At 43.3% G+C, this 14,101-nt stretch overlaps 1 protein-coding gene across 2 annotated transcripts in view; it reads right to left on the reverse strand.

The window, feature by feature from the left end:
* Positions 1–1,980: 1,980 nt before the first annotated feature.
* Parp2 (poly(ADP-ribose) polymerase 2) overlaps positions 1,981–14,101 on the reverse strand; it is a 12,266-nt gene continuing 145 nt past the window's right edge. Inside the window, exons 2-16 of one of the 2 annotated variants that reach the window (XM_052191618.1) lie at positions 11,950–12,081; positions 11,581–11,651; positions 10,453–10,503; positions 8,112–8,208; positions 7,655–7,730; positions 6,971–7,073; positions 6,133–6,283; positions 5,784–5,922; positions 4,167–4,230; positions 3,952–4,086; positions 3,606–3,733; positions 3,352–3,451; positions 2,687–2,785; positions 2,347–2,471; positions 1,981–2,246 (exon numbers count right to left, since the gene is read on the reverse strand). In XM_052191618.1, coding sequence (XP_052047578.1) covers positions 2,087–2,246; positions 2,347–2,471; positions 2,687–2,785; positions 3,352–3,451; positions 3,606–3,733; positions 3,952–4,086; positions 4,167–4,230; positions 5,784–5,922; positions 6,133–6,283; positions 6,971–7,073; positions 7,655–7,730; positions 8,112–8,208; positions 10,453–10,503; positions 11,581–11,651; positions 11,950–12,081 — 1,631 coding nt within the window. In that variant the 3' untranslated portion in view covers positions 1,981–2,086. Of the gene's footprint in view, positions 2,247–2,346; positions 2,472–2,686; positions 2,786–3,351; positions 3,452–3,605; positions 3,734–3,951; positions 4,087–4,166; positions 4,231–5,783; positions 5,923–6,132; positions 6,284–6,970; positions 7,074–7,654; positions 7,731–8,111; positions 8,209–10,452; positions 10,504–11,580; positions 11,652–11,940; positions 12,082–14,101 lie in introns of both variants that reach the window. The other variant, XM_052191617.1, reaches the window with a different exon arrangement.

Raw genomic sequence — 14,101 nt, forward strand, 5'->3', positions numbered from 1 at the left:
AGGTGGATATCAAATTTAGCATAAATGTCTTTTCTTCATGAGATGACCATGTGAGTTTTGTCCTCCACTGGTTGATTTCATGTTGGCCCAACCTTGCATTCCTGTGATCTCACTTAGTCACAGCATCTAATCCTTTTTATATGTGGATAAGATGTATTTTATAGATGGATGTTTAGTCAATAGTTTATTGATTGTTACAATTAGTTTAAGGGATACTGGTCTAAGTTTTTTATTATGGTGACTGTTATGTTTTGGGTTTATGTTATTCTATAGAATGAATTGCAGTTTTCCCTTCTTTTATACTTTTTAGAAAAGTATGTAACACCTGCATCAGGTCTTAAGTTTTTTTGTTACCTTTCCTTGTGTGTCTATGTCTCTGTGTGCATATGTGGATGTATGTGAGGGGGCCTTGAAGGCCAGAGTGTTGGATCTGAAGCTGGAGTTATGGACAGTTGAGAGCCAGAGTTGGGTGCTGGGAACCAAACTCCGGTCCTCTGGAGAGCAGTGGCCTAGTGGTACTAGCATAACCACTAGACTAGTTCTCTAGCCCCGTCTTCAGTTTTATTGGTGGTATAATACTTGAGTAGGTAGACTGACTAGATTCTTATCAGTGAAACCACTTATGCAAATGTGCATATCTGCTTTAAGTCAAAGAGTATGCAGTTTGACAGTTGACAATGATTAGGATATCACTATAACTGCTAGAATTAAGAGGATTTTGATGGGGAAAATGAGTCTTTTGAGCCTGTATTCTGTCTACTGGAACATTTAACAAGACACAGATTTGCAGGGGAAAATGAATTTAGCAGGGAAAAATGAATTTAGCAGGGGGAAGCATTAGCCGTCATTAGAGATCTTCGGTGGAGAGGCTATCTACTGTGAGAAAGCAGAATCCAGAGTAACCTGTCACTAGCTGCGGGATACAGAGGTTCTTCCTGGAAATGAAGATAATATTGATATCAGAAGAAATAAGTGTCTAGGAGCTAAGGAGATGGCTTAGCAGTTATGAGCACATACTTCTCTTACAGAGGACCTGTAATCAGAATTCTCTAAAGGAATAACAGAAGTGAGAGAATGAACACACACACACACACACACACACACACACACACACACATTTTAAGGAAATTTAGAGGGGCTTATAGACTGCAGTCACACACACATACACACACACACACACACACACACACACACAAATACATTTTAAGGAAATTTAGAGGGGCTTATAGACTGCAGTCACACACACATACACACACACACACACACACACACACACACACACACACACACACACAAATACATTTTAAGGAAATTTAGAGGGGCTTATAGACTGCAGTCTAGGTAATTCAACAATAGCTCTCTTCCAATGGAAAGGCTGAGAACCCAGTGGTTGTTCAATCCATGAGACTGGGTGTCTCAGCTAGTTCAGTCTGATTCTGGAGCCCCAGGGAATGCCTAGCTTGCTGCTGGTCTTCAGTCTACATTGGAGTTCTGAAGATCAGGCCAAAGAATGCCTCAATAACAGGATAGAGGAACTTGTCACAATATCTAAGGGCAAGCAGGCAAAAAGTAAAGCTTCCTTCTTCCATGCCCTTCATGCAGGCTGCCACCAGGTGTGGCCCAGATTTAGGGTGCCTCTTCCCACCTCAGGTGATCCAGTCAAGAACATCCCTTATAAGCATGCCCGGCTGCTTGAGTTTTAAGATTCCAGATGTAGTTAAGATGGCTTACCAGGATTAGCCATCACAGGAACCTGTAACTCCAGCTCCAGGGGACCCCAGCATTTTGGGGTGCAAAGAACTGAACTGCTGGGACTGGCTGAGCGTCAGCCTCTCTCCAGAGCAGAGTCACAAGGGGACAGTGTGAAGAGTGCTAGTGCACACACCCAACCCCTTCCTCTGGCCTCCATGTGTGCACACAGGCATGCACACAGGCACAGAGAATAAGTGCTTGAGAAGTAAAACCCAAAGAAGCCAAAGATAGATTTATACCATTTTATTAAACAAAATATCAAAAAGTTCAAGAACATACTATTGTGTGGTTTTTGTTTGAAGATTATATTCTCTCTGGCTTGTTTGATCAACATTCACCACAGCTGCAGAAAGTTAAATTGAATCTTTAGAAGGTATCGCATGTGGACCTGATTGGGGTTATAAACAATAAACTCATTGTAGTTGAGGGTGTACCCCTCTGGATTGAGAATTCCTGTGTCACTTGCTGGTCCTAAGGGCACTGTACTCCCATTCCTGCCAAATGGAAGAAAATATGTCAAAACCAGCATTTTGTCCACAGTTGAAATAGACAGTAGATTCCTAACAACTAGAAAGACTAGCTCGGGGTACTTACAGGGTGACAAAGTGGGCAGGGCTGGGAGCCATCTTTCCCATTCCCTTGGTGCTGTGCTTGCCCTGAAGCAATTCTTCGGCCTTGGGATTGGCCTCCAGGAGTTCGTTACACTGACCTAGAGCTACCTGCAAAGCAAAGGATCCGGGAATGCCTATACCTAGTCAAGAAATAGGTGATTCTAAAGCCATCCTGATTTGTATTTTATTCCTTACTTTAGCAGAAGAGTCTAATGCAATGGGAATCCCATTCCAGGTGAACTTCTTGAAGCCAAAGTCAAATTTTCCCAGTGAAAAATCTGAGTGTACAGTAAATTAGAGATCATAGCTGTGGACCGTCTTACCTCTGACAGAAGAAGCAACCCTGTATTCTTTAGGCGAGAGGCAAAGCAGTAATTGGCACTCTTGGAGGACATGTCAGCAAAGTAGATTCCTTTCCCAAACTGAAACAGATCAACAAAAATGGAGTTCAGCTGTCTTACGATCTATGAGAAGGGCCTGGTATGGTGCACTCAGAAGGCAGAAGCAGGCAGATCTCTGGGTTTGAGTCCAGCCTGGTCTATACAGCAAGGTGCAGACTACATAGTGAGATCCTGTCTCAAAAAACAACCAACTAACCAACCAACCAACCAACCAACCAACCAACCGACTGACCAACCAAAAAAACAACCAAAAACAAACAAACAAAAATATCCTTTGAGGAGGAAGACAGCATTGGCCATGAGGTTCTGTTCCATAAATACAGCATAGTTCACGCCTCCCCCCCCCCCCCCCCAGTCCTTTCCACTTCAGCTCAAGAGACAACAGAAACAGCCACAGATTTCTGCCTTTGGGAAGAAGAGACATATCTTTAGAATTTAAAGAAAAAGGGACACAGTAAAAAATATGTGCTTTTTAGTGAGCAGTTCTAACTCTTTCCAAGAAGTACCACCTAATCCTGGGTTGGACGACCGATGTCATCATTGTACGTCTTTTCCCTTTGGGCTCATAGCCTTCAGTCTCCACTTACCATATAACCTGTGATGGGAGCCTCCGGTGGGGCAACTCTGAGCCCATGGCTCAGGATCCCCACCCAGTTACTCAGTCTGGATCCATGCCAGAGCAGCATCCTAAGAAAGAGGCATTAGTTTCCTCCTCTTTTGCAAACAACAATCACAAACACAAGAGGCAAGCCGACACAACAGCTCCCTCTGCCACCCTCCAAGGATCTTCACTGCATTTCAGTCAAGGAAACATCTGCTCAACCCAGAGCTGGCCTCAGACCTGTTGGGAAGGTCCTTTCTGAAGGCCTCTTTCTCCCCTTCCTTCTCTACTTCGAATACATCCAGCAAGGTCATAGTATAGTCCTTGTGTGTAGGAGCATGGGTAGACTGCAGGTACTGAGAAATCACCTGTGGAAAAGAATTAAGAATAGCAAATGTGGAGCCTATAAGAGACTGAACTGAACGGAAGGGTGCAGGGCTCCTGAAGCTGGCAGACCTTCTATCCCCAAAGACCCTCACAATGAGTTAGAAAGAGTTCGATATCCCCACGTTCCTGCTAAGTACAGGGTGGGAAGGATGGGCTCTACTGGAGTAAGGATGTGAGGATAAATGGCTATTTTTATTACTTTAAACTCGTTACTTCCATGGTCCAGAGGACGCAGAGCACAGTGTAGGCTTTTATAGTGTTGGTCCAGCGGGTGTTCCAGGCCTGGGCGCTCTGACTTCACCAGTTTAAGGGCAATTTCAATGTCTCCCAATGCCTATAAACATGAAATAAAGGATCAATGTGAAGGAACTCAGGAGAAGAGACTGAAACCTCCCAAATGCATTCCCAGCTCACCTCTAGCAGTTTTACTTTGTCTGACAGTTCCTTCTCTGTGCGGATCACTGGAGGGACGGAGAGTCTAAGGACAGAGATACAACCACCATGAGCAGTCTGTTGTGGATATGAGATGCATGGCTAAAACAGAGGTTGCTCTTCTTACTACGAAGAAAAGAAAAGAGCTGGGCCTTGTGTGTACACCTTTAATCCCAGACTCCGAGGTAGGAGGATCTACGTGAACTGAGTTCAAGGCCAGCCTGGTCTACAGAGTGAGTTCCAGGACAGCCAGGAATACATAGAGAAACTTTGTCTCAAAACAAACAAACAAGTAAAGAAATTAAAAAAAAACTTAAAAAGGAAAGAAAATAAAAAAACAAAATTAGGATTTCCTATTTGAAACAGGGAGACCTATGAATACTTCAAAGCCCAAGTATGTAAAGAGATATTAAATACACATTCTGGTTAGGATAAAACAAACTACTTGGATTTTCATAAAATGTTAGGGACTAGAGTAGAAATTTATTTGTGGGATCCTTATTAAAAATAAGCTATATTGGGCTGGAGAGATGGCTCAGAGGTTAAGAGCAATGACTGCTCTTCCTGAGGTCTTGAGTTCAATTCCCAACAACCACATGGTGGCTCACAACCATCTGTAATGGGATCTGACGCCCTCTTCTGGAGGGTCTGAAGACAGCAACAGTGCACTCACATAAATAAATAAATAAATCTTAAAATAAATAAAATAAAATAAATAAATAAATAAAAGCTACTTTGACATCAATAAGGAAGTCTGAATACAGTCCAGAAGGGGTAAGTCCTTTGAGCATTCAGGGCTATTTTAAATGGAAACAGTGAAAACCAGGATGAAGAATGAGCAGAATTGGGTTACAGCTCAGAGGGAAAGTGCTTGGGTAACATGCACAGGGCCAGGTTCAATCCCCAGGACCACACATGCACACGCACACGCACACATACAACGGGTAGAAATGTGTTTTCTTCATTTACTATCAATCATGTAGATTCAGAAAAATGGTATTTGTGTGAATATAGTCCTCTTAAAGAACAGAAGGCGTGGGATTTGCAAGGTGTTTTATGCAGTAGCTAGATATACACTTTTCATGTTTTTGCATTTTAAGGGTTTTTTTTATTAATTTATTTTGTGGGGTCAGGGGTCCATTCTTGAGTTGGTAACTTTCACTTGCTCAAGAATATGGTTCTAATAAGTTAGGAAATTATGTCCCATATTTATTTTTAAAGTTTCCTAAGCTGGGCAGTGGTGATGCCTGTAATCACAGCACTTGGGAGTCAGAGGCAAGCGGATTTCTGAATTTGAGGCCAGCCTGGTCTACAGAGTGAGTTCCAGGACAGTCAGGGCTACACAGAGAAACCCTGTCTCGAAAAACCAAAAAAAAAAAATTCCTTGAGCTAGAGTCAAGGCTGGCCTCAAACTCACAAGGCAGCCTCTCCCTGCCTCCTGAATGCTCACATCCCTCATTCTAAGCTAGCTACAAATCAGACTGGATCCAGTTCTATTTAAGGTGACAAGTAAAAAACTAAGAGGACCTTAGCCTCTGCGGCTGCTTAGGACATAAAAGGTGAATAGAAGAGTAAGGTAAAGAGACAGCACGACCTTACCCAAAGTCATGAGGGATCCTGGTGTAGAACTCATTGCACGCTTCAACAAGCGCTCGCCCATGCTGGCCGGCACGGATACAATCCTCAATCTTCTTGAGAGACTGGTAACCTGCCTTGATCTGCGCCGCTGTCAGCTTTCCTGGAGGCCCAGTCAGAGATCAGACTCCAAACCAGGGTCCCATCCCTGTAAACTGCATATCTCTGCCCAATAACGACCCAATTCCTCTCAATCCGCCGCTCTCAATCCTGTTTCCCTCACTCAGGACTTTGAGTAAACCTTAGCTAGCGATGAGACTGCTCACTGCAGAGGCAGGACACTGCTGGGCTGCAGCAGAATCGGGAGTCCTACCAAGCGGGGCTCTCTTGGTGTCGTACTTCATCTCAATCATCATCTCTTCCATGGTCTGCACGTTACAGATCAACTTTAGCAGCTCCTGGACTCGAAGATCCAGCTGAGACTCGGGCTTCAAAGTTTCCTCCTGTTTTGTTTTACTCTCATCCTGTAGCAAAACAAACACCACTTCTAACATCTGTAGGGAATGGTTCTACTGTGATCCTGTGCTTGAAGGCTGATACGTTTCTATTAGGAATCTAGAGAGCAGCCAATGTGATTTCTACCCTTATTTATTAGTACTCCCTTACAGTGAAGCACTCAGAGGAATAACAAAAGGCCCTTTCAACAACGTCTTTGAGAATGTAAACACAGCTCTTACTCCCCAGGCCTGATCATATTAATACAAGTTTCTTAATTTTCAGATCTATGAGTTTTTAGGAAACTTCTCAGTATCCTGGAAACCCGTTTTGTCAAAATTATTTTTCTTTCTTTCTTCTTGTGATTCTTGGTTTTGAACCCAGGGCCTTTTGGTTTCATGCTGGGCAAACATTCCACTTCAGACCCTGCACTTCCAGTCCTTCACGGTGATGAAGCTAGCTTTAAACAGCTTCTAGTTTATCATCTATCCATCTTCTCTTGCTCAGTAACACTGAACTTCTAGAAGCAGGCCTTGGATTTCAAAAGAATTCTAGTACATAACAGAGAAGACCAGACCCTTTGCGATCAAAGATGAGGCAGAGTTATCGCTGAGGAGGGAAGCTGCAGTGATCCCAGCCTCTTCTGGCATTGGCCTGATCCCCAGCACCTGGCTAGACCTCCCCGACTCAGAGACAGCTTCTGCAGTTCAGCGTACCTGTGTGCTGGCCGCATAGTCCACCTGTAACAAGTCGTATTTTCCAGGTACTTTCTCAAAGTTCTCACGATCCTCCCAATTGTTTTTAGTTTTGTCAAGGAATCTGTGGAGCCCAAGGTAGTGGGAAAGTCATACGAATCAAGGTTCATTGCCTGAGGGAGGCACACAGCAATCCCCTAGCATAGTTTCTCAACAATTTGTGTCCCTCAGAGCTTAGGCCCACCTCAGGGTTCCGTAGTGTGAACTGTCAATCAGGACACTGAAGGACCAGAAACACCAGAACAAGGGAATTATATAAAATTGGGAGTAAAGGCTTCCCAGTAGTCCCCAGAGACAGAGGCCAGGGATGTGTAAAAGATCAGGCAGATAAGCAATGCCTGTCCCAGAAAGAGACATGCTGCTAGACTCTAGAAAGTCTGTCCTCAAAATCTCCTCAGGAAGTTTTAATGCTGCAGGGGCAGTCGGGTGTCTAATTTCTTAGATTTGCTTGCTGGGTTTAAAAAATATTCTTTTGGTCAACTTCCAGGTTGATTTAATCACTGACTGAAGATACAACTTAATGCTCTAATAACAGGGAGTTAGAGTAGAAACAAACGAACACTGATGCCAAATCAACCTTACATGAAACATTTCAACAGGAGAGATCCAAGAAGGGTATGCTTTAAACTCATTTTTAGCACTTACTTTTTCTGAAATATTTCTTTTGCTTTGTTGAGGTCACCGGAACAAGCCACCAGGCTGTGCTGCCCCGTTTTCCCAACTGCAAAGTAAATGTCATACATAGGATGGTTCATTGCCCTAGACCCGAGGGTAGCTCTCCAGGAGGAACGAGCCATCTCTACGGTCTGTTTATTGTCTGACTCACAGGCAGGAAAAGAGAAGAGAAAGGCGAAAGGGCTTAGGCAAGTGACCGTAGGGATACAAGTTACCACTTGGTGTCGCAGCCTACAGTCCCGTCCTTCCCGTCCGTCCCGTCCAGGGGTCTTCTAAGCTGTGCCAAGCTTCCCAAAGTGGATGCCTGCCACTCCCCAACCTCCGAAGCCCATCTGGACTCCTGAGCCACCCAGAGCCTTAGACTGATTCCCTGCATAGCCTTTTTATTTCTGAACAACAACTCATCAATCCATCCTAAAGCCTTTACCTCGGCCCCACCTCATCCAAACACTGAAGTTCTTCTGGGCGTCATCTTCTAACAGCTGAATAAGGTAGTACTTGTTGTTGTTGAACTGGAGATTGGTCTGTGACAAGCGGGAGAACAGTAACGTAGGAGGAGTTAGTTTTACAGCCGGAGGGTGCACAAGCCACCGGGTTTCTTTTGTCACAGCGGCCCAGTCGTTGTCACAGTGAAAGCGTAGTGTAACAAAACAAATAGAGCTTGAGAGAATAAGGAGACAAACAGGAACTTAACATTTAGTCTCAGGAATCGAAGCAGGATCTTGGAAGCTTCCTGAAACCCACTACCAACCCCAATATCCTACATTAATGGGATCTTCTCCATGGTGCCCTCCATAGATATGTTTCACTCTACATTATTAAGACAGGGTCTCTCACTGAGCCTGGAGCTCACGGGCAAGCCCATGTCTTCTCCCGTCTGTCTCCTTGCTGCTAGGAATACAGGTGGGAGCCACTGTACTCAGATGTTTATGTAGGAGTTAGGGCCCCAAACTCAGGTCCTCAGGGGTATACTGCAAGAGTCAGTGACTCAGCCAGCTCCCTGGCACAGCTTGTGTTAGTTTAGGTATAAATTATACAACCGAATACTAGTGAGCTGTAAAATGACATATATTAGATCAATAAATCGAAGTGTGTGACTGGTGAGAAAACTCGGTCAGTAAAGTACTTGCTAAACAACCATAAGACCCTGAGTTCAATCCTCCAAACCCATGTGAAAAACTGAGCATGGAGTGCACACTTGGAATCTCTGCAGAGCTGGCAGAAACACGTGGATTCCTGGAGCTTACCCACTGGCCAGCGAGCCTAGCCTATTAAGAGAGCAGGTTAGCAAAAGAACTTTCCATAAAAAAAAAAAAAAAAAAAAAGAGCAAAACTAATCAATGGAACATGATGAACAACACCTGAAGTTGACCTTTGGCCTCTACATGTAAGCACACATCTGAACTCACAATCACAAAAAAAGATAAATTCAAATATGAGTCAGATCCAGGAAATAAATTAACAAAGAAACTATCAATTCAGAACAATGTATGTATGTGAAAGGAAGACAAACACACACACACACACACACACACACACACACACACACACACACACACACACAGAGAGAAAGAGGCAGAGATAAGACGGGCTGGGGAGAGGTCTCAGCAGTTTAGAACACTGGCTGTTCTTCCAGAGGACCTGGATTCAATTCCCAGGACCCACATGGCAGTTCACAAATGTCTGTAACTCCAGTTCCAGGGGATCTGACCCCCTCATGCAGACACACTTGTAGGTAAAACACCAATATACAGAAAATAAAAATGAATCATTAAAAAAAGATTGGTTAGGGATCTAGCTCTGTGTAGCACCTTTCTTGGCAAGCACAAGGTACTGGGTTTGGTCTCTCAAATTGGAAGAAAAAAAGAAACAGAAAATTGTGGTGCACACACTTACAATTCTAACTCTCAGGAGGCTGAGGCAGCAAAATTACTGTCAGTCTGAGGCCACACTTATCTACAGAGTGACTACCAGGCTAGTAAGGGCAACACACACGCACACGCAAAGATAAGGGGTGGGAGTTAGGGTTAGGGGGCTCCACACATGTGCTGTCGTATGTGTGCCTCCTCCCACCAGCACACATAATAATATTTTTATAAATAAATTAAAAAAAAGCCAACTACACATGTTTAAGTTGTCAGCGTGAACTGGGTTAGACAACTATGCCCACACAATCCTAGTCCTATAGATACGGAAACAGAGGACTGCAAGTTCAAGTCCTGCCTGGGTTACACAGAGAGAACTTGTCACAAAGAAATAAACAGAGAACCCCATAAAACAAACCAACCAACAAACAAACACAAAGTCTTCACCATGGGCAAAAAGTAGATCATAATATAATCATAAGCCAATGTCAATTTTGGAAAGAAGTAAGTGGTTTATAATACAAGGAAATTTTAATAACCTGGACTAGCCAAGGGCTCAATGGGTAAAGGGACTCCCTGCCAAGCCCAGCTAATCCTGAGTTCATCACTGAGACCCACTTTGCAGGAGGAGAGAACTGACTCTTTTCTTATTTTATTTTATTTTAATTTTTTGAGACAGGGTCTTACTGTGTAGCCCTGGCTGGTCTTGAACTCAGAGATCTGCTTGCCTCTGCCTCCCAAATGCTGGGACTAAAGGTTTGTGCCACTACACCAGACTGAGAACTCACTCAAGCTGTCCTTTGTCCTCCACACAAATAATACACATAAATTAACTAAATAAATGCAAATTTTAAAAAAAAGAGAGAGAGAGCTTCCCACACTTAGAATGAGTTATCCTCTTACTTGATTTAGCATGACATCATAGACATCATCTCCTTCACAATACACATGAGCCTGGGAAGAGAGAGCAAAAAGCGTCAGTGCACGCAGCCTTAGGAAGAAGTGAGACTTTCCCCCTAATGCTTTAGGTTTATTCTCCAGCACATCCAACATCTGCTTTCCAGGAAGAGGAAAGGAAATGTGTGTTCTACACACAGACCATCATTGTTATAACTAAAACATAACAACTTCTTCTAATTACAGCGGCCTAAAAGAATCTAACTGAAAAGAAACCTTATTCATAGGCTTGTTTCCAGATCCTTCCAACCCTTTTCCCCTTCATCAGTGACTCATGTCATTCCATGGCAGTCTATCACCAAGACCACACTGGCAACGGGGCGATGGTGACGCACGCCTTTAGTCCTAGCACTCAGGCAGGTGGATCTCTGAATCTGAGACCAGCCTGGTCTACAGAGGGAGTTCCAGGACAGGCAGGGTTACACAGAGAAACCCTGTCTTGAAACCAAACCAAACCCAAACAAAATCCCCCCACTCTCCTCCCTTAACAATTCTAACATTTCCTGGGTGAAAAAGGAAATACACTGGGGAAAGCTAATGGCGGACCCTGAGGTAATTATGCTATTCTGTAAATTTAAAATTTAAAAAAATTAAATATATTTATTTATTTTACACGTATTTTATCTGAGTGAGTGTGAGTGTGTGTGTCTGTGTGTCTGTGTGTGTGTATGTATGCTACTTTCATGCTTGATACCTGTGGAGGTCAGAAGAGTGTATGTATGTATGTTTGTATGTATGTATGTATGTATGTATGCTACTTGCATGCCTGATAGCTCTGGAGGTCAGAAAAGTGTATGTATCTCCTAGAAATGGAGTTATAGATGGTTGTAAGTTGCCACGTGGGTGCTGGGAATCAAACCTAGGTCCTCTTAAAGAACAACAGATGTTCTTAACCACTGGACCATTTTCATATTCTGCTAAACTGAAACCTCATCACCTCTACTTCTCAATTCTGGAGAAAATTAATCACTAGCGATACTTTAGGAAGTATGTTTAAAATGAGCACCAACGATATTCTAGACAGGAACCATAATAAAACAAGAGAACTCTGTGTTCCCTTCCAGATGCTTTTACCTTTCCCACCTTGGCTGTACACTCGGGGTCCACAGGAGCTTTGCCCTTTAACAGCAAGGTCTTCACAGAGTCTGAGGGAACAGAACCATGTACTACCGTTACTGATGTGGGAATCACAAGAGCGGTCTTGGCCAGAAAGCTGTCATAATTAACTTTGTCCTTCCGGAGCAGTCCAGGTCTTCTGCTGAGGTCCTAATCCATCCCAAATCTATGAAAATGAAGATTTAACCAAGTAGATTGGTACTGCAGAATGCCCAAGTGATAGAGATATTAGTTATATCCTCGAAAAGCAAAGGAACACGTATCATCCTTATTCTTCCGGAGACCCAAGAGCTGTCCCGTGTCCCCCTGACCCATTACCTTGTTTACCTTTTGTCTTGTCTGCGCCCTTCCCTCCAGCTGTAGGCCCCTTTCTCTGGCATGTGCGCGATTTCTTGCCAGGAGGAGGAGAGTCTTCGGCTGTTTTGTTGCCATTATTAACTTTCTTGGTTTCATTTAGCACTGATGGCAAGAAAAACATACCCAAAATTACTACACTATGAAGATGATCTAATTTTACTTAAACAACACTGAAGCAAAATAAAAACACAGGAAAATTAGAGGGCCGTGAAAAGGAAAGGCTGCCCCTTTCCCAGAGTCTGGCTGAAGCCTCTCTGCAGCTGAGAAGCAAGAATTCCATCCCAGTTAACAAACATGCTATGAAGGCTGCTGACACGGATCTTCAGATAATTTCATGTTAAAATGACAGTGAACTGGGCTGGAGACCTAAATGAATATGATGATGGGCCTGGTTCATTTCTCCCCCATTTATGGGAGTCTTAAACAGACATTGTTTACAGTGCTGATATCCTAACTTCCTTCATCCCTTATCATCTAGACTTAGATGGTAGAATTCTGTCCAATCCACCTTAGGAACTGTGATCTCATTTAAATTCTTTAATGTTTCTTTGAAGAGCCAAAACTAATAAATCTTACATACATGTCTATCATAAAGACAGTGAAGGGTGATTCTTCTTTGAGAAGCCCACAGTCTGTGGCGTCTCTCTTCCCAGGTATCTCTTTTCTTTTAAACCTTGTGCTTAAAACATATGTTGATATCTCCTTTAATAAACTTCCAACTCTGGTTCCTCTTGCATACTCCTGAAAGTCCTTTCTACTTTAAAGCCAAGAATACTAGGCTTGCCTGAATGCAGGTCTCTGAAAACCTTAGGTTGCTGTTAGAGACAGCAGAGATGTCTCTGCCCTTGACTGCTAACAAACAAAAGACCCCAAAAGGTCTTTTTCATTATTTCATTTTATGTGTATAGGTGTTCTGCCTGTATATAGTATGTGCACCACATGCATGTCTGGTATGTCTGGAGGTCTGGTAGGGTGGTTACGACCTGCCATGTGGGTTTTGGAATCAAACCCAGGCCCTCTGCAAGGGCAACAAGTGGTTTTTAAACACTGAGCTAACTCTCCAGTGTCCTGACAACTCCCTCCTCCCTTTTTTAAATGATAGGGTCTCTCTATATAGCCCCGGCTGTCCTGGATCTCACAGAGATCCTCCTGCCTCTGCCTCCCAAGAGCATGCGCACCAGACTCTCATAATTTCCATTAAAGAAAGAATTTAAAGTGGGTGGAGAGGTGGGCCAGCGATGAAGAAGCTGCCTGATTCTTCCAGGGGATCTGGGTTTAAATTCCATCTCTCATATGGTAGACCACACCTGTCAGTAACCCTAGTCCCAGGGGTTTCTAACACTTCCAGGCATACTTGGTGCACATGTATACATGCAGATAAAACACACACGTAACAATTAAATAATTTTTAAAGAAATAATTTAAGATGGTCTAGCCGGGCAGTGGTGGCGCACGCCTGTAATCCCAGCACTCTGGGAGGCAGAGGTAGGCGGATTTCTGAGTTTGAGGCCAGCCTGGTCTACAGAGCGAGTTCCAGTCTCGAAAAAACCAAATCCCAAAAAAAACCAAATAAAAAAAAAAAGATGTTCTTTTGAACACACACAGATAACCTGCGCGCCACTTACTGAGCAATGCTGTCTAAATTGCTATCCTGACCGTATATTAATAATAGGGTAAAAGAAGTTTACAGTTCATTACATGAATCTCATAGCCTTTGGTCTTCAATACCTTCCTTCAAATTAGACCACTTCATCATGATCATGAGTAAAGTGTTCTACGGTCTGGACCGTAGCTTACAGCCAGCGTTGCTTCCTGGAGCTTCAGGACCTGAAGTTCATTGTACAGCTGCCCAAAATATAAACCCAGACCACACATATAGTATACAGTCCATAGACAACAATTCTAATATTCGAATTTTACTTTCTGAAATCGGATGTATCTTAAAAGTTGACGTAAGTAGTTAATCACTTTACTGTAAACCTTTGTCCGTTCGCAACGCTAGAGTCAATAACGAAGACTTTTGAAAAATTGAATGACAATCTATCAACAATACTTGGCACTTAAGTTTGCAGTTGCAGGTTCACACGCTCCATTGGATTGAGGTGTAATATGAAAAAGCGAG

Source organism: Apodemus sylvaticus, chromosome 8 (assembly GCF_947179515.1).
Source record: "Apodemus sylvaticus chromosome 8, mApoSyl1.1, whole genome shotgun sequence".
NCBI classification, from domain to species: Eukaryota; Metazoa; Chordata; class Mammalia; order Rodentia; family Muridae; genus Apodemus; species Apodemus sylvaticus.